This window comes from Microtus pennsylvanicus, chromosome 11 (assembly GCF_037038515.1).
Source record: "Microtus pennsylvanicus isolate mMicPen1 chromosome 11, mMicPen1.hap1, whole genome shotgun sequence".
In the NCBI taxonomy this organism is placed as follows: Eukaryota; Metazoa; Chordata; class Mammalia; order Rodentia; family Cricetidae; genus Microtus; species Microtus pennsylvanicus.
Window position 1 is genome coordinate 3865381 of NC_134589.1, and position 25697 is coordinate 3891077.

At 47.4% G+C, this 25697-nt stretch overlaps 1 protein-coding gene across 4 annotated transcripts in view; it reads left to right on the forward strand.

The window, feature by feature from the left end:
- Cyth1 (cytohesin 1) overlaps window positions 1-25697 on the forward strand; it is an 84086-nt gene that overhangs the window by 30680 nt on the left and 27709 nt on the right. The window contains exon 1 of one of the 4 annotated variants that reach the window (XM_075989963.1): window positions 8595-8772. The exons of 2 other annotated variants lie outside the window; for them this stretch is intronic. In XM_075989963.1, the coding sequence (XP_075846078.1) occupies window positions 8742-8772 (31 nt within the window). In that variant the 5' untranslated portion in view covers window positions 8595-8741. Of the gene's footprint in view, window positions 1-8594; window positions 8773-17084; window positions 17896-25697 lie in introns of those variants that run through there. One more of the 4 variants, XM_075989965.1, reaches the window with a different exon arrangement.

Consider the following 25697-nt stretch of genomic DNA (forward strand, 5'->3'; position numbering starts at 1 on the left):
CTTTACCATTCCCCCTGTGGATCAAACTGTGTGTTCTCTGTCATGGAGGAAAGTGTCTCCCTCAAATCAGGAACATGTCAATCAAGTCTTCAGGATGCATCTTCCAGCATCTGTGGACTGTGGTCAGTTGGTGAGCTGTCTGTCAAGTGGCCAAGAAGGCCTTATTTCCATCATGATCTCTGGATATCACTCCTCCTTAGGGGAGGGCTCTCTGAGGTCATGTCAGGGCTGTCTGTCCTTGTTACAGAAATGGAACCCAAGCTATACAGTGTTCATTCTGGGACACTTATGGTACCAGTAGTGGATTTCCTTCACAAAAGGAATATAGATAAGATCAGTCTTTATTTTACAATGTCACACCTGTGTCTTATTTTTTTTCTTACAAATATCAGTTGCTCTTCTTAGAAAAAAATAAGGGATGTTCATGGTGGCACACTCTTGTGATCTGGGTTTCCTGGATTGCAAGTTCAAACCCAGCCTAGATCAGTGATAACCTGAAGAAGGAGGAGGGGCAGGCAACCTAAAACATAGATAAGGCCTGCATAAGGTTAATGTTTGTTTTGACACCTTGTTAACTTGACTCTTGGTTTTGATGATAAAAGGGTTACAATTCTGCCTCATAAAGGCTTCTTCTCATCAGCCATGAGAACCCTATGGGTGCCAGGGACCAGAGAGACTTGTTAGAGAATGGGAACAGGCTTTGTGGGTGGGTATCAGTAGTATGCATCCCTTTATCCCAGAGTCTTCAATGGAAGATACAGTGCTTGGCGCACTTGACCCTGCTGATACAGTTTATGCTGCGGTAGAGTTTGACATTTAATTAGTGACAGACATAAGACAGGAAAAAGTGACCCTTCATGCTGCTGTGGTAATTCCATCCATAGTGTATTTTGAAAGCAATATTTATTTGTTTTTAGATGCTAAGTAGTTGTTTCACCAAAATGTATCTGTAGTTACCCTCAGTGAGTAGGCATGTAGAGAAGCCGAGCCGCAGCCTCTGAGCCAGGCAGGGTGTGTTCTAGAGTCAGAGAATTAAGAGTGGTAGTGGAACTGGGCAGCACTTGGGAGGCAGAGGCAGGTAGATCTCTGGGTTTGAGTCTAACCTGGTCTACAGATCGAGTTTCAAGATATCCAGGGTTTCACAAAGAAACCGTTTTTTTTTTTTTTTTTTTAAAAAAAAGGTAGTGGAACCACAGAATATCATAGAAATATTCATGACATTTAGTGTCATGGCAAGTTGGCCCATGTTTGTATATTCTCACCTATCCATTGCGGGTGGGGGTGTGTGTAAAGGATTAACTATGTTTTTGGTCTTAATTGTTTGGAAACATGAAACATCTTGAGTCTAGACGCTGCATTAGTGTTTGAGATATTGGTCAGAAGAACTACAGCTTGGTGTGAAAACACAGCTCAGCAGTGTGCTGGGAGCATGCTGTAAGATGACAGGTGTGTTAACTTGCCCCACCATGCAGCCTTCTCATTATCTACAAGCCTTCCAGAACATCATACTGCACACCTTAAATATGCATAGTAAAATGTATTTTAAAAGCAAACTTGTGTAGGAACGCTCTGACACATGATATGAGGATGCGTTGTTTTCAGTGTCTTCCCTTTGGCCAGTTTCCTACTCATTGCAGGGCCTGCCCCCATCCTGCGCGTCTACATCATCTGAATCACTGTTCTGAGGCCTCATAACGTGGTCTGCTTTTGTAATGTGCCTAGTTATTTCAGAATGTACATGGGAGCTTTCTAACAGTGCCCATCCAGGCACAGCACAGTGACCTCTACAAAGCTCCATTCGGCACTGGCGGACATGTGTCTAGTATATGTGGTAAATGCTTATATATTCCAGTGTTATGGATAGTTCCTGATTGCATTTTTTGTTTATTTATTTTATGTATATGAGTACTCTATCTGTATGTATGCCTTTATGTCAGAGTGATTTTACTGTAGATGGTTGTGAGCTGCTACCATGTGATTGCCAGGAATTGAATTCAGAACTTCTGGAAGAGCAGCCAGTGCTTTCAACTGCTGAACCATCTCTCCAGTTTGTTCCTGCTTGTATTATAACTAATTTTGTTATGCATTTGAGACAGTGTCTCTGTATGCAGCCTTGGCTCTCTGGAACTCACTAGATAGACCAGGCTTGCCTTGAATCCATACAGATCCACTTGACTCTGCCTTTCGAATATTGGGATTGTAGATGTGTGCTAATATGTCCAGGTATGGTACTGTAACTCTATTTTTAAATTAATCAATTAATTAATTTTTATTATATGTGCATATATGTCTATATGAGGGTGCCAGAGCCCTTGGAACAGGGAATTGAACCCAGGTCCCTCTAGAAGAGCAGCGTATGCATATTTTTTTAAACCTCTGAGCCATCTCTCCAACTCCATGAGTAGATGCTGTAACTCTTAATATTGCCAGCTTTCAAGTTATATATTGCAATTTGGAAGATAAATTCTCATGATGTTTGTTTTGGTCATTGCTAGGGTTAAAGCCTGGCATAAGCTAGATGAATGTTCTTTCACGGATCCGCCTTCTTGTCTGTGTTGAATCTCTAAGTTATGTAGTCCAGCCTTGAATGTACTTTGTAGCACGGGCTTTAGACTTGTAGTCCTCTTGATTCAGCCTTTTCGGTAGATGTCATTTCAGCCTGTACTGCCAGGACCGTGGGTCTTCTTGTTACTTGTTTAGACTGTGAGAGAGATGGTCTTGTTGTGTAGCTCATGCAGGTCTCTAGCTTATGATCCCCCTGCCTCAGGCTCCTGAGTGCTGGAATTACAGTGGTACACCACATGCCTTGCCTAGTAAGGATGATAAATTATGTAGTCACTTTCCTTTGAGCCAGACATGGGCCTTTGGGAGCTAATGTCTGTTTTAAAGATTGGAGAAGGGTTTCTTTATTTCCCTTTTATAGTTAGCAGAGTTGATGCTGCATTAGCTTTAGCAGAACAGAAGTCAGCAGAGGGCATCATGGCGGCACTGTGGGCTGGCCAGGGTTTCTGTTGCACTCCAGTGTGTAGGGCAGCTTTTGTCAGGCTCCCAGAGACTGGGACTCAGGACTGCCGGGAAGTCATCCTAAATAGGGATAGTAGCTACTGTTTGAGTTACTCTGAGTCACTTTTTGGAAATTATACTAAGAATGAATCATTGGCTAATAGAGGTGAAAGTTGTGAAGGCCGAAAACAAGAGACTAAGGGACGGGGCTGTGAGGAGCTGTGGGGCAGGGGCAGTGAACAGGGCTGTGAAGTCCTGTCTTGTAGAGGATATGGAGTCACAGGAACTGAAGGGATGAGGCTGAGAACCTGAGAAACAGGGGTCTAGGTTCCTGGGCTGATGGAGAGGACTGGGCAGGAGCTGCAGAGGCCCAGCCTATGGCCTGCTACTCAAGCCTGACTCTTCTTCGTGCCTCCATGCCTCGGATGGAGTCCATCCATAGGCCCTGACATAACCTAGACATAAATAGAACAGGAATTTGACCCTTTTATTGCTCAACTTCCACCTCTCATAGCAGCTTCTCAGGCCACCCTGCTTCTGCCCTGGCTGTCTGCAGTCTGTTCTTATAAGCCAGCACCCAGGGTGCTCTGGTCACAAAGGAAATCAGATGTCTGCTCTGCCTAGAACAGAAACTGCAGTCCCCGAAACAGCCCAGGCTCCCCACAGCGCTCCAGAGGCCTCAGCCCTCTGACCTCACCTTGCATTCCTTCCTGCTCCCGTGGAACTTGACACTGTCCTGAGCCCCAGAGCACATGTCCGAGAGTGGCTCCCACTCTGCTTTTGTATAGTTCCCTGCTGTCGTCATCCCACACAGTGGAAATGCTGTGTCCATTTAGTCCTTGATGTCTCTACAGCCCACACCCACTGTGCTCAGGGACCCTTATTGGGTGAAACAGTAGAAAGATTATAGATTTGATTGATTTCTTTTTAAATGTGTGAAACTGAAGATAGAACTGGAGTTAAAAACAAGTGACAGATTGCATTATATGTTGTAAATATTCTATTCAGTCCTTCAAACCAGTAGGAGGGATGACGGTTAGAAAAAAGAACATAAGGTGTGACATCATTGCACAGAACAGAAGTGTTCTCACACTTAGGAAAAGACAAGCTTGATGGCAGTGAGGTCCATTCAGAGGTCAGCACTGGGAATGTCCCCACCTGTCAGTGCTGTTCAATGTACATGTGATGTCCTACTTCTGGAACATAGGAAGCAGAAATGACCTGTCCCACCCAAGTCAGGGTTGCCTGGGAATCAGGTCTAGTGCCAGAAGGTAGAAGTATGGGTTAGGAACTGTCAAACAGGTTTTAAATGGTACAGACAGGATTCATCAAGGGCAGAGGTTGGAGAGAACACTCAGCCTACAGGGTTTTCAGGGTTAGACAAGGCAGGATATGTTAGTGAAGCCTAGAGAGGAGACTTGGTGAAAGCCACCAGTACTGCTTAGTTTTAACTGTCCGCTTGACACTACCCGGACTCTCCCAAGAAGTGAGTGAATTGAGATTAGAGGGCTTGCTTAGATCAGGCTGGCCTCCGGGCATGTCTGTTGGGGATGTCTTGATTGTTTGTTCATTGATATGAGAGTTCCCAGTCCACTGTGGGTGGCACCATTTTATGGCTGTAAAGCTAACTGAGAAAAAAAGCAAGCAAGCAGACAGCTTGGGTATATTCATTTCTCTCTGCTCTTGGCGGTGGGTGTGATGTGACTAGCTGTTTGAGTTCTGCCTTGGCTTCCCTGAATTGATGAACTGTGTCCTGGAATTGTAAGCCAAATAAACTTTGTTTCCCCAGAGTTGCTTTTAATCAGGATATTTATCACATTAACAGAAATGAAACTAGGACACCACCCAGTGATGTCATGGCGGTGCTTTGTGGTTGTTCCCTTTTAAGTTGATGCTATTGCAGATAGCTGGCTAAGGAACTTCACAGTCCACCCTGGGAACACAGGGGAGCTTTGGATCAAGGAACTCTACTTCTAAGAAAGACTTCTAGAGAGAACTAGAGCTTTGTACAGAGCATGGGCCTAGGACCCTGAGCTTGGCCCTACTTCAAAGTCTTCCAGACTACGAATAGTGGAAACATGATATCCCTTTATAATCCTGGGAGGAAGTAGGGCTAGGGAGATGGCATAATTGATAAACACGAGAGTCTGAATTCCATCCCAACTCCTTGTTAAAGTCAGGGGTGGCAACATATTGCGTTATTATCGGGTTTTCTGGCCAGGCAGTCTGACTGAATCAGTGAGGGCCAGTGAGCACTCAGTGAGAGACCCAGTCTCAAAATTAAACTGAAGAGCTGGGTGTGTTGGCCCACATCTTTAATCCCAGCATTAAAGAGACGGTAGTAGGAAGGCCTATCTCTGTGAGTTTGAGGCCAGCTTGGTCTACACAGTGTGTTCTGGCTAGAGCTATCTAGAAAAATCCTGTCTCAAAAAAAAAAAAAAAAGCAACTGAGAAAATGCCTGTTATATTTGATGCACACCCCTGAACCCACATATACACACAAAAGTAAACGAGGTGTTTATAAACAGCATGCAAAAATAGTTGCTAACTTTCTGGTGTGTGTATACATAGATGTGTGTGACATGAAAGACACAGTATAACATAATATATATTGCATGCAAAAGAATCAGGCCAAACCCTACAGTGTTGTCTGTGGTCACACTGGGGGAAGGATCAGACTGCCTGCTACTGCTTTCTGATGTTTCATGAACATGGTGAAAAGCACACAGGAAAGAGCATTCTGGTGTGGTGCATTAGGATTCAGGAAAGGAGTACTACCCAGTGTTAAGTTTAAGTAAAATGGTGCTGTTCCCCAAGTAGCCCGTGGGCCATGTAGCGGATCCAGGCTGGGAGCCGCATGGTGGGTGAGAGACAGAGATGGGGCAGCCAGTCTCAGGAGGAGCCGCCACCACAGTGGGTGGACGGATAGGCACACCATGCAGAGTGAGGTTGGAGAAGAGCAGAGAGAGAGAGAGAGAGAGAGAGAGGAGAGGAGCCATGGCAGCAGCTACCTCTTTAGGAGAGAGACAGAAAAGGAAAGACTTGATACAGGCAGGAAGGAAGATCTGCCTGCCTCGGTGAACTGAGGAGGGAATGGGTGGGGCTTGTCTCTTAAAGGGACAGGCCAGGCAGGCCATTACACCCTGTGCAATGTGCAGCTCCGCTGTGGCCGCCAGCAAAACAGCAGGGACTGATGCGCCCCAGAGTCCTTTAGCAAGGTCAAGCAACCTGACCCAGTCTGCAGGGCGGCAGAGGACAGTCTGTAAACTCAGGCAAGAGACCACTTTTAGTTCATCTTCCTTAGGAGGTAGCTTTCTAATTCTAGATTAGTGTTACTTGTCAGAATACATTAAACAAAGGTGCCCTTCTTCACAGATAGGAAAAAACAGTAGTAAAATTCACAAAAGGTCCCTAATGACTATCGCAATCTGAGGAAAATGGACACAGCCGGAGGCTGATTCAAACACAGTGTAAAACAGAACAGCCCAAATAGTATGATATTGTCACACAGACATGAAACCAAAGTGGGAACCCAGAAGTCACATGTCTGCAGCCAATTGACTCTCAACAGAGGCAGTGGTGCCAGCAAAAGTGGATATTCACATATAGAAGAATGAAACCTGACCCTGCCTCACCATCGTAAAAAATCAACTCCAGACGATCAAAGACCTGAATTATACTAGGAACTACAAAACCAATAGAAAAGCCGGGCGGTGCTGTAAGATGTTATAGGCAATGGAACTATGGTAAGATCCCCAGACAAAGGCCAAAACAGATCACGAGATTTTACCAAACTAAATAGCTTTGGAGAAAGAATATTTGTGAACTGTGTAGAATATAATATCTGAAATATACAAAGAACCAAATAGAAGAAGAAACATAATTAAAAAGAAGCCAGCGACTGGGCATGGTGGTACCTGCCTGCACCTTAGCACTTGGGAGGTGGAGCAGGAAGGTCAGAGTTGAGGTCATTTTCAGCTACTAAGAAGTTTGAGGCCACCCAAACTACATAAGACTTGTCTAGAGCAGATGGAAAGACAGCAGAAAACAAAGCAGGAGATCAAAGTAGACTTTTTAAGTTTCTCAAGACAGGGTTTCTTGGTGTAGCCACCTGGCTGTTCTGGAACTCACTCTGTAGACCAGGCTGGCCTTGAGCTCACAGAGATCTGCCTGCCTCTGCCTCCCTAGTGCTGGGATTAAAGACATGTGCCACCACCACTGCCCGGTGACCTATTTTGAAAGAAACAATACAAATGGCCATAGATGAGCCAGGCATGGTGAAATAGGCCTGTGTGTAATTCTAGCACTCCCCAAGTATAGGTGTGTATGTGGGTAGGTGGGTGAGTTCAAGTCAGTCTGGGCTATGTGATGAAGCTGTGTCTCAAGCAAACAAACAAAACCCCGAAACCCAGCAACAAAAATGACCAAAATATTTAAAATGCTCAGTATCACCCAATCGTCAGGGATATGTCAGCAAAAAGTAGCAACTGTTGACTAGGCCGCAGAGGTGATGAGTACGAGCCTTGCAGCAAATGCTGTGTGGAACTGTTTGGCTGGCCTGAGTTGTTGTTGTTGTTGTTGTTGTTGTTGTTATTTTTAACTTACTTACTTTGTTTTGTTTTGTTTTTTTGAGACAAGGTTTCTTTGTATAACCCTAGCTGTCCTGGAACTTGCTGTGTGTAGACTAGACTAGCCTCTAACTCAGATATCTGCCTGCCACTGCCTTCTGAGTGCTGGAACTAAAGGTGCATGCCACCGCACCTGGCTTCCTGATTTACTATTATTATCATTACTATTATTTACATTGATTTGTTGTGCTGGGGTGGGCGGGTTGTACATGCCATCTTGAGAATGTGGAGGCCAGAAGACAACTTATGGAAGTTGGGTATCTCCTCCCACCTTTACGCATTCTGGGGTTCAACTCGATCATCAGACTATGTGTCAAGCTCTTTACCCATTGGGCCATCTTGCCAGCTCCACGTTTATAATGAGAAGAGTTGGGAGTCCCCAGTACAAGAAAAGACATTTAAGGACAAGGAGATCCATTACTCACCCTAATTTAGGAGCTAAACCTTGTATATATGGAATTTTCGATTTGAATACCATAAATGTGCAATTGTTACATGTAGGTTAAAATTGCAGAAATGAGAATGGAGTTGAAATTGACTTCATATTGATTGGGAGTGTGGCCCTTGATTGTCTCATCTCTGGGCCCTGCCTTCTGCTTTTAGCTGGGACGTGATGGCAAGCTGTGGTGATTGCCATCTTTGTCACCGTCTTGTGGCTGTTAGTGTGCTGCTTCCTCACCGGAAGGTGACGGGTTTTAGGGGATCCTGTCACTGGGAAGACTTAGGAGCTGAAGCCAAAAGCAGCAGCTGCTGTGTCCTTGTTTGGGTGAGTGAGGACAGGGTGGGCCCTCTACTGAGCTGCCGTGATGACTCAGTGCTCTTTGACGTGCTAGAAGGTGCTTGAGCTTGACTTGAGGAACTGGGCGGTGACAGACTGCAGTGACGCCTGCACAGCCTGCAGGCTAATTGGTCCCCTTGTCACTGGCTGTTCCTCTGGTAGTCTAGAAGCAGCCCCAGCTGTCCAAGTGACTGGACAGCTCCCCGTAGGTGTTCCTAGCCCCACCCAACCACTGCCCAGGAAACTTTGCTCAGGGTACTGTGCTGAGTGAGTAAGCCACAGCCCGTCCTTCGTGGCAGAGCCCAGCCTGTGCTGCCCCGAGAAGCCAAACAATGGTTCTTAAAGAAGGAGAAGGGGAGGATGGTGAGTCCCAGCCCCAGACTAGATCCAGGTGGCCGAAGGTGGGTGGGATGGGCTTCTGAGGGTCTCCATGGACTCAACTGTGAGCTCCTGTGGGAACAACTTTACTGGGCCTGTGTGGCAGGGTGCAGTTAGAGTCTGGTTTTTAATCCTGTTCCTTTCAGAAGATATACAATATGCTGAGTAAGACTAAGGTGTGTGTGTGTGTGTGTGTGTGTGTGTGTGTGTGTGTGTCTCAGTCAGAGGGAGAGAGGCAAAAAGAGTGAATAAATACAAGATTCTAAATGAGGTAGCAAGAGTCATCCAGGCTTCTACCAGCTGCCGCCTCCTGCTTGCTGACCATTTACTGTATCTGCTGAGCAGTGGGACTATAGCTCTGGGAACTCCCTGACACAGTGGAGCTGGGCTGGGAAGGCATCTCCTGAGTTATGTCTTCAAAATTCGGCTTCAATGGTTCTTGTTTTTCCTAAATGAAGTGTGGCCAGCGGAGAGGCTTCCTCTTTGTTGGCCAGGTGAAGACTGTTTGAAGTCTTGTGGTGTCTGTTGCGCTTCCCTCATCTTCCCCAACCCATGCTGTAAACAGAGGAGCTGTGCAGCTGCAGGAGCTGCAACACTGGGAGCCTCCCTGCTGTGCCTGCCTTGGCTCAGCTGCAGTGCTTCAGCCCTGAGGCAAAAGGGGGCAAGTGTGACCAGCTGCAGCCAGTGTGGGTACTAGAGTAAACCTAACATGGGGCTGGTTCCAGGAAATCTGGCTGTCTCTTTCACTTCCCTCTCCTGGCTTACTGAGCACACACTTGAAGTCTCGCCTTTAAAGAGAGCTCACCCTGGGCACTTTCCACGAGGCTTCTTGGAAAACTCTATTGTGGGTACTCTTCTGAGTGAGAAGGTTGTGCCGTTTTTATTGCAGTCCTTTTGATTTCAAAGAAGGTTGGTAATGAGAGCCGATGCCAGGCCAGGGTGAGCTGCCCGCTGCGAACGTTTTTTTCCAGAGGTGGAATTCACATTAGCCCTGGTATTATTTCTCCAAGGGAAATAATTTTGAGAGAAGAAGACATGGAATAAAATTCTAGAAATATCAGAGTGAGGCTGCCTAACCAGTGATCACTGGCTTCCATGTCACATCTCCATGGCTACTGGCTGCTAGAACTTCACCCAGCTAGGAAGTGTGGTATAGTAACTTTGAGCCAGAGGGGTCCTATGTGGTTGGCTCCCCCATTGCCTTATAGGCTCTAAAGTGTATCATCAGTTGCCCTGAGTGTGGGTGCAGGCCAAAATCCAGAGCTGGGGTGATGGACCTGGAGCAGGCCTTAGGGCAGAGCTTTAGGGGCAGTGCCTGAGGGGTTCAGACCAGCTCTGCTTTTAATGAACAACCCTGAAAAGCCAGTGCCCCCATTTCCCAACCTCCTTCTAATGTTTCCTGTTTGGAACAAAGGGGAAGAGCATTGTCCTTTTAACCATTGCTAAGGTAGATTCCCGAGGTGTAGCCACAGACACAGGATGGCATTTATGTGGGTGTAAAATGGAGGAGAACCAGTGGAGTTTCCTGTGGCAAGTCCCTAAGGTCCCCGAGGAGGAGACGTTCAGAAGGCCGGTCTTCCGCTGTGCACATCAGCTGTGCTGCTTTCACATCCTTCTTTTAAAAATTATTTCTTACATTTACTTACTTACTTTTTTTTTTTTTTTTTTTTTTTTGGTTTTTCGAGACAGGGTTTCTCTGTGGTTTTGGAGCCTGTCCTGGAACTATTTATGTGCATGAATGTTTTGCCTGCATGTATGTACATGTAGCACATGTGCCTCTGGTGTCTTGGGATGTCAGAAGAGGGTATCGGATCCCCTGGAACTGGAGTTATACATGGTTGTGAGCCGCCATGTGGGTGCTGGGGTCAAACCTGGGTGCTCTGGAAGAGCAGCAAGTGCTCTAACTGCTGAGCCATCTCTCCAGCCCGGTACCCTTCTTTCTTATCTGTACTTAAATAATTGGTTGTTCTCCAGCATCTTGTGTTTATTTGCCTAAGTGAGAGTTACCAATATAATTAATTGGGCACTGTTTCCTTAACTGCCATAGGTTTGTTTCTAGTAGATTAGCTATTTGAGCTTATCTGTTTATGTGTAGTCCCTCTTGATGTGTACCCATGGCCCTCCACAGCAGTCACTAAGCCCTCTTCCTGGGTTCCCTGGGCCCAGTGTTCCCTAGGCCCTGATTAGTGATGTGCCCACCATCCTTAAGGCTTCTTCTGTCACTTAGGAGTCACCATTCCCTTAAGTCCTGATCTAGCTGGCCCCTCTGCAGCATCTTGGCATGTCCTTAGCATGCACAGATGCTGTGTCAGGTTGCTGCTGCCACAGGCCTGCCTGCCTCTCCCCATTGGCAAGGCTGAGTCTAGAGCTATTTAAGTCGCAGCTCTAAGCACAGGCTGCGCCTATGGCAGATGCTCAGCAAATGCTAGCTAGATGGATCTGTAGGTTTCAGTAGGAGAATAAATTGCTGAGGACCAGTCAGGGACCAGAATATGAAGCAGGCTGTTGGTGTTGGATCTGTGCCTCATTGGGGAGCTGTCAGGAGCGGTTCATCTCAGAGAGCAGTTTAGACCTGAGCTAAAAAGACTCAAAAATGTCTGAAGCTTTGAGGTACTACAAGGGTATCAAATAGTATTATTTATAGGAAAACACACCAAATAGAGTTGCATATAGCACCTCTTGACTAAAATACTAGGTTTTCAGCGACAGATAAACAGTTCACCTTGATGTTAACTTGGCCCACAGCAGCATCCCTGGTGACCTGTGTCCTGGTTTGGAACAAGTTGTTTGGTAGGTGTTAGAAGGAAGACCCCAGGTGCTGTGGATGAACACCTCAGGTGCTTCTCCAGGTGACACTTGCTTCCATCTCATTTTTAAGCAGAGCATATCTGACTTTGTACAAAGCACACATCAAGGCAGGAAGACTGTGCCACCACCTGCAGTTACAGTGTTGAGGGCTTCCCTCTGGTTTGAGCTTTACAGGCCTCCCTGTGGAGCACAGCAGCCACGATTGCACCTTTTCTCCTTAATGAGGAGGTGGGGCAGAAGCAAGGGCCTGAGGCCTTCTGCCACCTGCCACGTTTACTTGTGTGTAGTATGAAAGCTAGGCTAGCTGCAGGCACCCAGGACCAGTTAGAAAGGAGGTCTGGGGAGGCAGAAGGTGGAGCCAGAGTTTAAGAGTCCAGTATCGGTGGGAAGAAAGCAGGCTTAGGTCTTGGATATCAGGAGTCCTGTTGACTTTCAGAGTGGTCAGCGAGGAGGAAGCTGGGCACGGCAGAGGAGCGGCTTGAGGCAGCATGCTTCTGTTCTCAGCCAACATCCTAGGGCCGCAGAAACTGCTGAAATGGGATGGAGGTTGTATAGTTTGCTGTTGGCTGCATCGAGGATGGAGAGCTAGACCTGGAAATATCTGTAGTTCCCACCTCTCATTTTCCCTTTGGACCTTGACACCCTTCTGAGAGCAGCTTCAATGAACATAGTGTGCTAGTGTCTGCTCGTCCGTCTGTCTCCCACTCAGCTGTACTTTCTTCTTAGGAAGAACGCCAGGGAACGCTGCTTCTCCTGCGCACCCTCCCAGGGTCTTCAGCCTCGCTTAAGCATTTTGTGTGGCTCCAGCCCAGCGCCAGGGGTCACTAGCAGCTGTGCAGTCAGACTTCCAGAGCAAGAAGTGCCTTTGCAGTTATCCAGCCAGTTCCTGCTCAGCACTAAAACAACAGCCATTGCCTTGGCTCCCAGGAGAGCAGGCCTCTGAACACAGACAGCCAGGAAGAAGTGGACTGTCCCTGCCGATGTGACCCCTCTTGTCTGTGGAGGTTATCTGCTACCATTTTGTTTCTCCTGCCTTGGTATGGCAGAGAGCTATGGGGGCAGGAAGTCAAGTCCTGCTCCCTGCAGATGGACTGCTGTGGAAGGACCCACCCAGTATGTCCCTTCCTTTCTTGAGAAAATAAGGAAGTCATATTTTGCCTTAACCCTGTGTTTCACACTTTACAGAGGACAGACTCATAGAACTCAACTTCTGACCTCAGAGACGTGAGTCTCTTTTGAGGGTCAGTGTTTGCTCTGACCCCATTCTTAGTGCTCAGTATTCTTTCCCTGCCTTACTTTGAGTTAGGATTCTGAGCAGCAAGCCCATATGAAAGGTTATGGTGCTACCACAGCAGCGTCCGGGTGCCAAGCAGGCGTTTCGCTGACAGTGAACCAGAGCACATGAATGTTCCTAACATAGAGAAGGGCTCCTGCTCTGCCTGGCAAAGGAGCCAGTGGCTTTTTTGCATTTTCCCTGAGGAGAAGCCTCAACAGCAAAGATTGCATTTCCTGTGGACCCAGCTCATAGAACTATAGCAAAGGAAGAGTTAAAGCATGCAGCTTCCCTGTGGACCTCATTTATGTGGTGCCCGCTGATGGTGCGGGGTTCACGTGTCCACCAGGCACACATTGTACATAAGGAGGAACCTGACATAGTGCTGCCTGATGCCATTATGTGTTACTCCTGGCACCTCTAGAATACCTCATTCTCGTCACTATGTACAGTACTGAAACTTTTCAACTTTTACCATTTTGATGTTGTTGTCATTGGGAAAATTCTTATACACTAAGAATCCAAATTTAGGGACTGGAGAGATGGTTCAGAGGTTAAGAGCACTGACTGCTTTTCCAGAGGTCCTAAATTCAATTCGCAGCAACCACATGGGGGCCCACAATCATCTATAATAAGATCTGGTGCTCTCTTCTGGCCTGCAGGCAAACATGCAGTCAGAACACTACTTTAAAAAAAAAAAAAGAATCCAAATCTAGCTTGAGAAGCAGAGTCATATTTTCGGATGGAAAGACCTGTGTGTTTAAGGTGGCACAGAAAGCTGCACCGCACCAGCCGTCTGCACTGCTGGTAGCGCGGGCTCTGGCGGTCCGTCTGCTTTTGTTTGCACTTCCTGGGATAGGTGAGCTTCAGCATCTTTTCATGTCCCAGTTCTTGTGCTTCCTCCTCAGTCTGTCTTTTACATCCTACCTTGGGTCTCAGAGACACAAGTCTTGCTTCTTCCAGTCCCTCCTCTGTACAGGGCCCATCTAAGAGCAGTGCCTGAGAACACTTGTGGATGGAGCAGAGATGAAACCTGCTCCCACCCCCTACATTGCTCTGGTACCTGCAGCAGAGGCCAGAGGCCTGGGCCTCTGTGGCTACTCCTCAGCCTTGGCCTCCTGCTAAGCTACAGTGACTCTAATGGGCCAGCAGTTGGACTTGCTCTGCTCAGGGAGTTGGGGCTCCACCCAGTGTCACCATTTATTCCCGAGCTCCTTTCAGACTTCAATCCTGCTGCCAGGACTAAGAACAACTCCAAAGAGTGGATGTCTGGAACTCTTCTGTGATGCTCTAGTTAGGTTTTTGGCACCTCAACACGTTAGGTCATCTGGGAAGAGCAAACCTCAACGGAGAAATTGCCTCTATCATATTGACTAGTAGGCAATCTGTGGACATTTTCTTGATTAATGATGTGGGAGGATCCACTGTGGGTGGTTCCATCCCTACACACATGGTCCTCTGGTATATAAGAAGTAAACTTAGTCACCTGTGGGAGCAAGCCAGTGAGCAGTGTTTCCTTTAGGCGTCTCTGTGTGTTTTCTTAACTTGGGTCTCCCTGGCTTTACTCTGTTATGGACTATAGCTGTAAGCTAAAGGAACCCTTTTCTTCCCAAGCTGCTTTTGGGCATGGTGATTATCTCAGCAATAAAACCCAACTAATACATGTGAGGTTAGGATAGAAATACCCCTCTCAGCTTTCAGACCCTTATTGAGTGAAAGTTGGAGAAGCTTTTCATTGTTTCTGTGGCCTTGTTGGAGAAGTTTTTCATTGTTTCTCTTCTTACTAAAGAGTCTCAAAGCATTTTAAGTATAAAGAATTTCAGATCCTCCAGGACCAGGAGGTTGGCGTTATGCCTGGGCAGGGACTTTGTGTTCATTGTGTTCTTTAGTGTCTTAGGTGTAGAGAGCCTGCAGGCAGCACTGAGCATCCTCAGTGAGCTGAGGGGCCACCAGGATACTTTGGTCTGTGCCTATCTCATCAGAAGTTGCCGAAGAAACCAGCAACAGTGGACTCTCATCAGAGGCCATCTTTGCTCCAGCAGACCCTGTGCCTGAGACAGGGGTAGGGGGGCTAGTGGGTGTGTTTCGAGTGTTAGAATCAGGTAAGAGAGGCAGTCGAAGCCACCAGCACCAGTAGGCGAGGAAGCACTTTCTCTTTATGACACTTGGAGTTTTAGCCATCCGTCCCTGTTCTCCTCTCTGGAGCTGGAAGACCTCCAGGTCCTTTTCTCCCTGGCGCCTCCTTGCTGCTTTTGCTTTTCAGCTCAGCTCAGCAACAGTGGAACCCACTGTCTCAGCTGGAGTCAAAGTTACTAGCCCATTCCAGCTTGCCTTCCAGACTTTTCCCACTTGGGCCACCCTTCCGCCTCTGTTCCACCCCCCACCTCACCCCTGAGTCTGGGCACTCTTTCCTTCCTGGTGAACTCTGGCTCAATGTCAATCTTGGCTCTTGTATAGAGTCAGTTTAGACTAATGTGTGCCTGCTGTCTAATTCTTCTTTTTGTAAGAATCACAGTGGAGCCCTATCTTATCAACTTTGTATCTTCCACAGTCACTAATAAACCTGATTGGTTTATTGTTATAAATAATTGTTGAATTATTAGTCTAAGAAAATAATTTCTTAAAAACTTCTGTTTTCTGTGTCTGGATTCCTGTGCTGCAAGCAGGTTTTTCCCTGTTTTGTTTTGTTTTGTTTTCCTGGTCACTGTGCTTTCATAAATTTGGATGTACATGGATTTATTTTAGCATCTTTTTTCTTTAGGTATGGGAGGGACTCGGTTTGCAGCCTTTCCCCCTCCTTCTGGTCTGCTGGCTCCCTATACCTTCTAGTTTGTGCCTAGAGTTGAGTTCATACAGGCTTTTGCTACCACATTCATTTAGCATGGGTTCCAGCTGAAGGTGACCAGTCCATGAGTAAAGCCAGCAGAAGATCCACTTAGTATGCATGTTGGAAGTGGCCACATAAGGGAGAGCCATGGAGAGCCTTGCACATTATGGGTGAACACCTGGGGAGGGGATAGGTCAGGATTCACCTGCTGGGGTCTTTCAGTCCCCAGAGTGTGCACATACCTGTATAAGAACAGCACTGCCACCCACCTCAACAAGGCAATTGTAACACTTGGGACTGTGAGAAGTGCGGACGGACATATTCAGTGTAAGGTACTGAGCGTGGAGAGCGTGTGAGTGGGCCATGGCTAGTGTGATACAAACAAACCTGCTAATCCTGTGATCTGAAGGTTGTCAGACGATGCCATAAGGAGATACACAGGTGATCAGGGAGTCTCCCTGGAAGAGGTGGGTCTGTGGAGTGTGGGGATGAGCCTGCAAACAGGAGGACGCTAGACTCCTCAGACCTGGCAGAGCAGGGAGAGTGGATGCTCCACACAAGTGGCTGAGAGACAGGAGCCTATGACTGTGTCCAACAGGATTCCCTATCCGCATTTCATTGAAGACTTGTAGGCTTTTGCAGCTTAAGGCAGACACATCATAAGTGATTTAGGATTTGTGGCTGATTTTAGAAGACATGGGTTGGAATGGAGAACACAGTGAGGGACAGGTGCCTGTGGAAAGAGGGGCAACCTTAGACAGTGGTTCCCTAGTGCAGAAGGCTGTAAGGAAGAGAGGCCTGGGGTGGGGATCCCCTTTTGTTATATGTCTAGAGACATGGTTCCTAATCAGAGTTGTCCAGGGACTCTCAGCAATATCTGGAAACATTTTGGTAGTCACACCTGGCTGAGAGAGGGTTGCTATGGCAATGGAAAGAGGCCTGGTAATCTAGCCCCTTCTGGCTTCCTTTTTGTTTCCTTTGGTAGCCTCAGGTGGTCCCAGAAGCACACAGGGATGAGTTCCCAGCACTGAGTGATGTGTTCTAGATGGCCTTGGGGCCCAGACTGAAGAACTGGCCTAGGGCAGTGGGGCATTTTCAGGTTTTTCTCATTGCTTATTTGGCTACTTGTTTAAATGGCCACCTCCTCCCTTCATAGTCTCAAGCGATGCCTCCTGGTGTGTCCGCAGTCATGACATGCCTTGTTGCCCCTTCAACGTTAGGCCTGGACCCGTGGAGTTTTTGTCCTGGGCTCTGGGTCCCACTTACCTTGTCTAATAGGTGTTCTTGTGACCCTTGCACTCCTTGAAGACTCAGAGACACTGCTTGTGCCTAGGCTGTATGTAGCTGTGTTTCTTGTCACCAGCCATCTTATAGAATCATCCCAGAATCAGTCTGCCTGGCCCTGCTACCCAGGGCACTTAGCACATGTGGTTCCCCTCTGGTGAAGAATGCCTGGGTGCCAGCATACACGAACAGCAGAAGAAAGAAGGCTGCAGTATCCACGTGGAAGTGGAGGGAGGAGATCCTCCAGGGGTGGATCTTGTAGAATGCTGCCTCTCAAGACCCTCCCAGACAGTATGTAGGAAGGGCAGACTGGTCTGCCATAGGACTGCCACGCAGGCTGAGGCGATGCCACATGGGTGACAGATGTTTGACACCCAGATCCGTGTCTTGTGTGAAAAGGCAGAAGGGTCACCCTCCTCCTGGAGAGAGCAGCCGTGAAGCTTTGCTTCTAAGAGGAGAGAAGGCAAGCGCAGCCTATGAGCAAACGTGAGCCGGCCTCCCCTCCCCCAGGAGGCCAGGAAGAGGGTAGCAGGAGGGGCGGTGTGATTACATTCATGGAAATGAGCCTGCTAGAGAGGAGCCGCGCTCGAGTGTCAGCTGCTGCTGCATCCCCGGGGCTGCGCCAGCCTTCCCCACCAGGCTCCGCTCACTCCCGCCCGCTGTTTGGCCATTCGGCTTTTGTCTCCTCTGGACGCCTCCTCCCCTGCCCTTGTGTGCTGGCACTCAAATGCTGTTCTTGCTCCAGCTCTCCCTGCACCCAGAGCTGGGAGAGCTCCGAGGAGCCTGGGCCTGTGGGGTTGCTGTACAGATCCACCATGGCCTCTGACATGAAGAACTACAGACCAGCTGAGGTTTTGATGTTGCTGCCCAGGGCTTGACAGGACACTGGGGCCAGAGAAGAGGGGACACGCTGCTGGTAAGATTCTAGTGGGTGTGCATGGAACCGGTCTGCAGCTCCCCCGTTTTGCCTAGATGTAGCGTCTCCCACCCTGCACCCCATACCCTGCAGCAGGCAGCAGGAGCTGACGTGTGCCGCTGACTCTGCATGTCTGTCCTTGGATTCCCATCCCCTGCTCTCTCCTCTCAGGGATTTTCCAAGGTGCTTCTGGATAGGTATCCAATGATTTGTTGTTGTTTCTTCTTGGGCTGAGACTTAAGAGCAACCCAATAACCAGTTCCCAGTTCTGGCTTTGATGAGGTTAAAAATAGGATAGCAGAAAACAAGGGGCAAATTCACAGCCAGACTGTCTAGATCTGCCCACCACTTGGGGTTTCTGCTGACTCGGGGGCCTTTGGACCTTCCTGGTTGGGGCAGCTGAGGTTCTAGCAGAATCCACCAAGAAGAGTAAAATTTGACCCTAGGCCCTTTCCAGCTGCTCATCAGGGAGAAGGCTGGATGAAGTATGCAGGAAAATCCAAGGTTGTATAAAGGACTGGTGTGCAGTCTTTAGAGAGGAGGAAAAGTGACAGAGAAGTAACTTCTGAAAACCCCCAGTCTGCTTCTGTTCGGGATGCACAGGGGGTGTGGTGGCCCAGCTGTGCAGTGTGATGGTGGCTGCAGCTGGCAGGCACCAGAATGACAGGGCTTAACCCAAAAGATAGTGTCCTCTGACCCCCAGAGGAGGGAGAGCTCACTGATCTGGGTTCCTGGGGGAGTAGGGAACTCTCCGGCTGTCCAAGAGCTAAGAACCCAGTGCTGTCCGGGAAGGGTCCAGAAGGTTCTTCCTCACCTAGGGGTCCCAGCTTTGTACTGTGTAGAGAAAGCTGGGAGCCTGGTGCTGAAGAGAAGCCGCTGCGAACCCTGGCCGTGTCACTGCTCCTGCCTGGGCTCTCTCAGCTATGAGGATAGCTACTTGTTTGTTTTAATAAAATCACATTTTTATAATAAAATTTGATGGCTTAGTTCTTGTTACTGCTTTGAAATTTGACCTCATTTTCCTTTAGTGAGTTGCCTAAATTATAGCACTCAAAATCAGTTTTGAGTTCTAGGATTTACTGGATAAATTGTATTGATTCTCTTCTCTAAATGATAGTAAAATATCTTCCTTTTATAAGAATGTTCTTGGAGCCTTTAGAATACACATTCCTATTTCATGTCACACACGAGGAAACTGGGGAAAGGAGGTCATGTTTTGCCCAAGGTCACAAAGAAGTCAGTGAAGTCCTGGCTGGTGCTGGGCCTCCTTCCTCCCTCCTGTCCCTGGACAGTGTCCCCTCTGAACTCAACGGGCAAGGTTGAGGCAGAGGCTCTTGTTAAGGTATTCATCAAAGGAGCTGTCCCTGAGCTTTAAACACAGAACAAAAATCTTCCCTCAAAATGCAAAATATGGCAATAAAACCTTTAATACTCTTACTTCTGAGCAGAGGCCTGGGTGGATTTGCCTGGAAAGAATGTAGACTAGAGTGTGTAAATGTCCACATTGGCAGTTTGCCCACCACATCTGTCTCGGAGGCCATTTGTGCTTGCTGCATGTGGATTCAACAAGCCTGTGAGTGCATGAATTTTTTTAAAACTCATGTAGTGCAGGAGGGTAGTGGATAAAGGGTGCTCTTTCCAGAACCAAATCATAATAAAAAAGGCTCTAAACCGGAATCAAGAAGTTAGAATATGATCATTAAAATTTTTATTTTTAATTATGACAAAATTCATATAACATAAAACTTACCATCTTAACCATTTGAAGCATACAGTTAATGGTGCTGAACAATAGTGGTATATCCATCCCCAGAAATGTCCCCAGAAAAGGTTACCACTCTGCCCCTGTTAATCTTCTCAGCCCACCCTCGCCTCCCCAAACCATCACTACTCTGTCTCTGGGGGTACGAACCAAGAACCCTTAAGTAAGGGAAATCTCACATTGCCCATCTTGTGATTGGGCATTTTACTGAGTGTCTTCAGGTTCATCTGGGTTATAGTGATGTCAGAACGTCCTTCCTTTTAAACCCTACTGGTGTATTCAGTTGTAGGAGGATTGCGAAGGAATGGGATTAGTTCTCTAAAGCTGGCAGACTCCACAAAGGTGTGATGGGAATTTAGCACACTTGAGACAGCACGTGTGTCACTAGGTCTCTGACTACGATCCTTCCATCCTGATCACTATCCCAAGGACTGGAAACAATTCTGGCTTTTCTATGTGGCCTGGAGCATCAGAGCTGTGGGTTTCCATCTTTTGCTGTTACCTGAAAGATTCTTGGAAAGTAGGTTGCATTCTCAGTCCTTCTGAGTGACTCAGCCCCTTCACTTGTGAGTGGAGTGAGGGAAAACAGACTCTCAAGACAGTGTAGCAGTGATCCGTAAGAAACTTAGTTCTGTCTTTGAATCTGCAGTTGCTGGCTTTTATGCCAGCCCCTCCTGCCTTGCCCCCCATTCCCTGTGGTTTCTGACTCACCGCTATATAGGCTTAGGGATGTCACTTTTCTCTGTGCTCCACTTCAGAGGGTTCCTTCAAGAAGCAGCCTGCCAGTTTACTGTTTGCTGAGGGACACACACTGATGAGATAGCTTGTTTTGGGCCACATAGCCAGTGAGTATGGACTGTGGGTGATAGGACCAAGTGACTTATTCAGTTTCTGCTAAGCTGTTGGGTGGGTGCAGCGCCCAACAGATTTGGCTCACATTAACATGCATTTCTAAATTGTCCATGGCCTCTAGATCTTCTCTGGGCTGATGTTCCTCCAGGAAGGGAGAGTCTGCCGTCCAGCTGGGAGCCAGCAGTAGTTGTAGGTAGGATGAGCATCAGTGGTATGTAGGCAAAAGAGGAGGAGAGTGAGCTGGATCTGTAGGTGAAGGGACCTGGCTCAGCAGGGTGCCCACTGAACCAGCTGTTCCATCTCTTTCCTGAGCCGACGGCTACAGCAGTGGATGGGTAGTTCCATCTTACAGAGAGGCGAGCAGCTGCTTAGCATTGGTGTGGCCCCAGAACCTGAGTTCTTTCTAGTGCTTGCAAACTTTTGAAAGTGTAAGTCCCTGGGGTTTCCTGGGTGAAAAAGTGATATAGGCCCCTGGAGGGGACAGACCCTGGCCTCGTTGCTGAGGTTACACTGGCCAGGTTCACTCTGGGGCAGACAGTTGATGGGTTGGTGCCTTGCTGTGGCTGGTGCTGCTGGCCTTCAGGGCTCCTCACACTGTGGGCCCTGTGGACCTCACAGGACATTTCAACAGCAGCTTCCTGTGTTTGTGCTCTTGGAACTCGGAGAGCCACTGTCCTCTGAGAGTGGGTGCTTGCTCTGTGGGGTGTGGGAAAACTTGGGCTTGATTTTACCACCTCTGTAGCTCTTTAGGTTGCCGGAGGTGAACCAGAGACAGGGAAGGGGTGGGGAGAAGGAGAGAAAGGAAAAACCCATGTACATGTTCATTCCAGGTCTGGATAGGAAAGGTAGCTTAGCAGGAAATTTGCATGGAAATATGGGGGAGCCCTGCGGCCTGGGTTTGGGGCTATTACCATGGCAGCCATGCTTTGTCTATTTATCTTTTTCACGGTGAGGAAAAGGTGAGCCCTCCGAGAAGACCCATTTCTTGGTTACTCTTAAATGTCTCCCTGTAATACTGCATTAAATGGGGGACTCTGTGGATGCTGGTTAATAACTATGGTAATGATAATTAAAAACAAGGCAGGTAGTGCATTTTCAAGCCAGGCAGAGGGGTCTGAGGAGAGCAAGATGACCTCAAAAAGCAAGAAGAAGGAGATCTGAGTTCCAAAGCACGCCTGCACTCGTGTGGCTGCTGAATAGAACCTGACATGCCACAGGAGCTACATCCTCAGTGGGACCTCTGTCACACCCCTGGGCAGCTGCCATGGAACAGAACAGGGACTGCAGGGCTTTAGACCCGTGCCTGCCATCCTGTGCACATTTTCTCTTCCTTGGCTTGGAAAGAAGGCACCGTCTCTTTAAGACAGTTCTCCTTTGTATGCACTGGCTGGACCATATTTTAGCTCTGGGTTTCTGCCTACAGTTAAAATCTGCAAAGCAACATTTTTAAATAAATAAATGAAAGCTTCCCTTGTATGACTTCTGCCTTTACAACTGGACACAATGGCTCCTTGTTGTTCGGCCACTTTAATCCCCTTAATTAAATTGGAACCTGGGAAAGGATTGGTGTGGAGACCAGTGCTGGACTGTTCCCTCTGCCTGCCGGCTGGACACCTTACAAATTAACCTCAGAGCATGGGTTCCTGGCCCTCAGGCTCAGGAAAGGGTGAGTCCTGGTGTGGCAGGAGGGCTCCTCTGATCTGTCTCCATTGTGCTCTGACTGTGGCAAGGACAACCTGCTGCCCTGCCCAGTGGCCATTCTTTTAGAGAAAAGGGTTTAGCCGCCTCCTGGCACAGAAGCATGGCTATAGCACGTGGCAGCGGGGGAGGGGAAGTTGTTTGTTGTTCTGCCATCTGGCCTGTCGGAGAGCTCTTGTGCAGTTTAACCCTGGCAGACCATGGGGTTAGATAGCCTTTCCTGCTGGTTCCCCCTGGTTCTGTAGACTGGGTGACCCAGTGTCCCTTGTCCTTCTCTCCCTTCTCCTTCCCAGCATGGTTCCACTGTTCATGGTGCCTGTGTTATCAGCCCAAGTCTCAGAACCTTCACACCCCAGCACCCCAGCAATCATTTAGATCCTTTGTATAAAATGAAGCAGTCATTGGGATTTGTTTTTTCCTCTGGCACAGAGGCTTGAACAAAAGATTTGCATTGGTAAGATTGGTGTTGTGTTGGTAAGGTTTGGTGTTGTATTGGTGTTGTTTGGTGCTGTGTTGGTATGGTTTAGTGCTGCATTGGTAAGGTTTGATGTTGTGTTGATAAGGTTTGGTGTTGCGTTGGTATGGTTTGGTGTTGTATTGATATGGTTTGGTGTTGTGTTGATAAGATTTGGTGTTGCATTGGTATGGTTTGGTGTTGCGTTGGTAAGATTTAGTGCTGCATTGGTAAGGTTTGTGCTGTATTGTTAAAGTTTGGTGTTGTGTTGGTAAGGTCTGGTGTTGTGTTGGTAAGATTTGGTGTTATGTTGGTGAGTTTCTGCAGAGGGAAGTACTTGTTAAAGTGTTATATTTGTCTCATCTTAGAACAAAATTCCAGGAGGATAAGATGAGATCTAGATTTTTTTTATTTCTTCTCCTAATTTCTTAGTTCTTCTTTGAACCAAAATGGAAGGAAGCATTGGTTTCAGGTTATTACATATTACAAAAGAAGTAACTTAGAGATCACATGGTTAGTGTCAGGAGACTGGATCAAAATGACAACAAATGTCATGGCTTTTTTGTTTTATTTTTAATGTCTTTATTATAACTGCAAACTGGCTAGAAGCCATTTGTGTGACTGCAAGGACACAGAGTCCTTTTCCCTGGAAACTCTGGGTTAGTATGTCAGACATGTGACATGTGAATATTCATGGTAGCCCCATCAGTCCATTCTGAGGCCGTCTCAAGCGAGTCGTGGGCTCCTTGGTGTTAGTCTGCCTGGGTCTTCAGTGGCTTGTTACTGTGTCAGAGCCAGGAATGAACTCCCACTTCCTCCGTGGTGGACAGAGGCTCCAACGCGTCTTTTCTTCTTTTGAGTAGTTGCTGTGCCTTTTTTTCTTCTATTTTACCTTCGCGAGTCCCGTAAGTGTGTCTGCACCGTGCTCTTCTCACCCTGGTCTTTTTACTCAGGCTCTTGCTTCCTTTTCCCTCTTCCCTGCAGTGGGGACCCTGACTCTCTCCCATCACACCTGTCTTGTCCATTGTTGCTATGATAAGAACTGTTCTTCCCTGGTGAACATTTTATGCTTTGCAAACAGACTGATTCTGAAAACCAACAAGCAGTAAATAGTACAAGAGTGAGATACTGAGCAAGCTGCTCTAGCATCCCTGGCTGCCCAGACTTCTCATTGACTTCCTTCCAGTATTCTTTTTCCTATTGTGTTAGGAGAAGGTGAAACATGCCCATTTCATAAGCATTTCCCAGTATCCCCAAGACAGTATTGCTGTACAGTCCTTGCTGGCTTCAAACTCGGGCTGCCCCCACCTCAGCATCAGGATTGTTGGGGTCACAGACATGTGTTGCAGAAGAAGTAACTTAGAAATCTCATGGTTAGTATCAGGAGACTTAATCAAAACAAATGACAAATGCCGTGACTTTTTTGTTTTATTTTTAATGTGTTTTTAATATAACCTGTTCTTCATTTGCAGTCGATTTTGTTTGTTGCAATACCCTTCCTGCAGTCCACAGCCTGCATGCCAACCTGTTCTCCCAGTCGTTTGCCATCCTCAGGCTCCTGAATCGGCCCTGCCCCTTGTCCTACATTGTGCTCCTCTTGAAGTCAGTTGAGAACATATGGCCAGGAGCCTGGCTCTCTGCTACTAAGGCATCTGATGACTCTGACTTATCCCCATCTTGGCTGAGGGTTAGGGTCCAGGAATTTTCACTTAGAATTTTGAAGACCTTCACACTCCTCACTGGACTGTGTGGATCTCTTCAGCTGCAGTCTGGTGAACCCCACTCCCTCCCCTGTAGAGGTCTTGGGGCCTATTTGCATCCATTTATTTCTCTATAGGACTTTAGTTTTTACTGTGCAGTGGACTGATGGGCTGCTCATGTTCAGGTCTTTCCTTGTTGCTCTTCTTGTAGGCTCAGGTTTGTCCTTTACACCTTTCTTGACATCTTTTTATTTAGATAGGAGGATTGAAAAAGGGAAAAAGGTTTAATTTAATTTGCAACACTGTGTTCTTTTTTCCTCCTTAATTGTCCCCTTTTCAAGAGTCTGGGTTTTGTTTTGTTTTGTTTTAAAGAGCAGAGTTTTCTATTTGCTACAGAGTTTGTTTGTGGTCTTCCTCTTTCCCACTGTAGGTGTAACTGTAAAAGGGAAAACTGTGGGGAGGTTGGGTCTTAGGACATAGGGGCTTTGCTAGGTGGAGCAGGCAGGAGCCTTTGTCTCAGGGCACTGTGGGTCTCCAGGCATCAGAACCAAAGGCTCCCATCCCACCTGGGGCAACTACCCACTAGATAGCTTGCTCACCAGCAGCTAGTCCATTCTTGTTTGCTTGTGATAAATGTGTATTCCAGACTTTGGCACACAGAGCCCTGTGACTAGGTACCAGAGAGATGATGGCATCATCATGTGATCGCCTTCTGAGTCCCAGGTTCTCTGTCAGGAAGACTTGCTGAAATCCGGTCTCCCGATGCCCTACAAGAGTGTGGGTTTGTTGACTTGTTAGACTATCTTCCTTATTTCTAAAGTAGCGTCTTGGAAGGAAGGCAGCGAAAAGCACAACTCAAATATAAAATGCAGATAATGGGACCTGACTGTCACAGTGATGAGAGAAGGGTCGGTTCTCTGATCTCAAGGCAACCCCAGAGTTTCTGACTCAAGTGATAATGGTCAGCAGTCTGGGGGTAAGTTTTTTTATTTATTTTTTATTTATTTATTTTTTAATCAGCTTTATAGTAAGGGCCTGGGATTTATTAGTCTTGCTTCTGCTCAAATGGATGCTTGTAGGAAGAGGGCCCTCTTGCTCGTCCCGGCTAGCTTAGCCCCGAAATAACCACACAGAAACTGTATTAATTAAATCACTGCTTGGCCCATTAGCTCTGACTTGTTATTGGCTAATTCTTACATCTTAATTTAACCCATTTTTATTAATCTGTGTATCACCATGAGGTCGTGGCCTACCAGCAAAGTTCCAGCACATCTATCTCTGGAGGCGGATCCATGGCATCTCTCTGACTCTGCCTTCTTCCTCCCAGAATCCACTT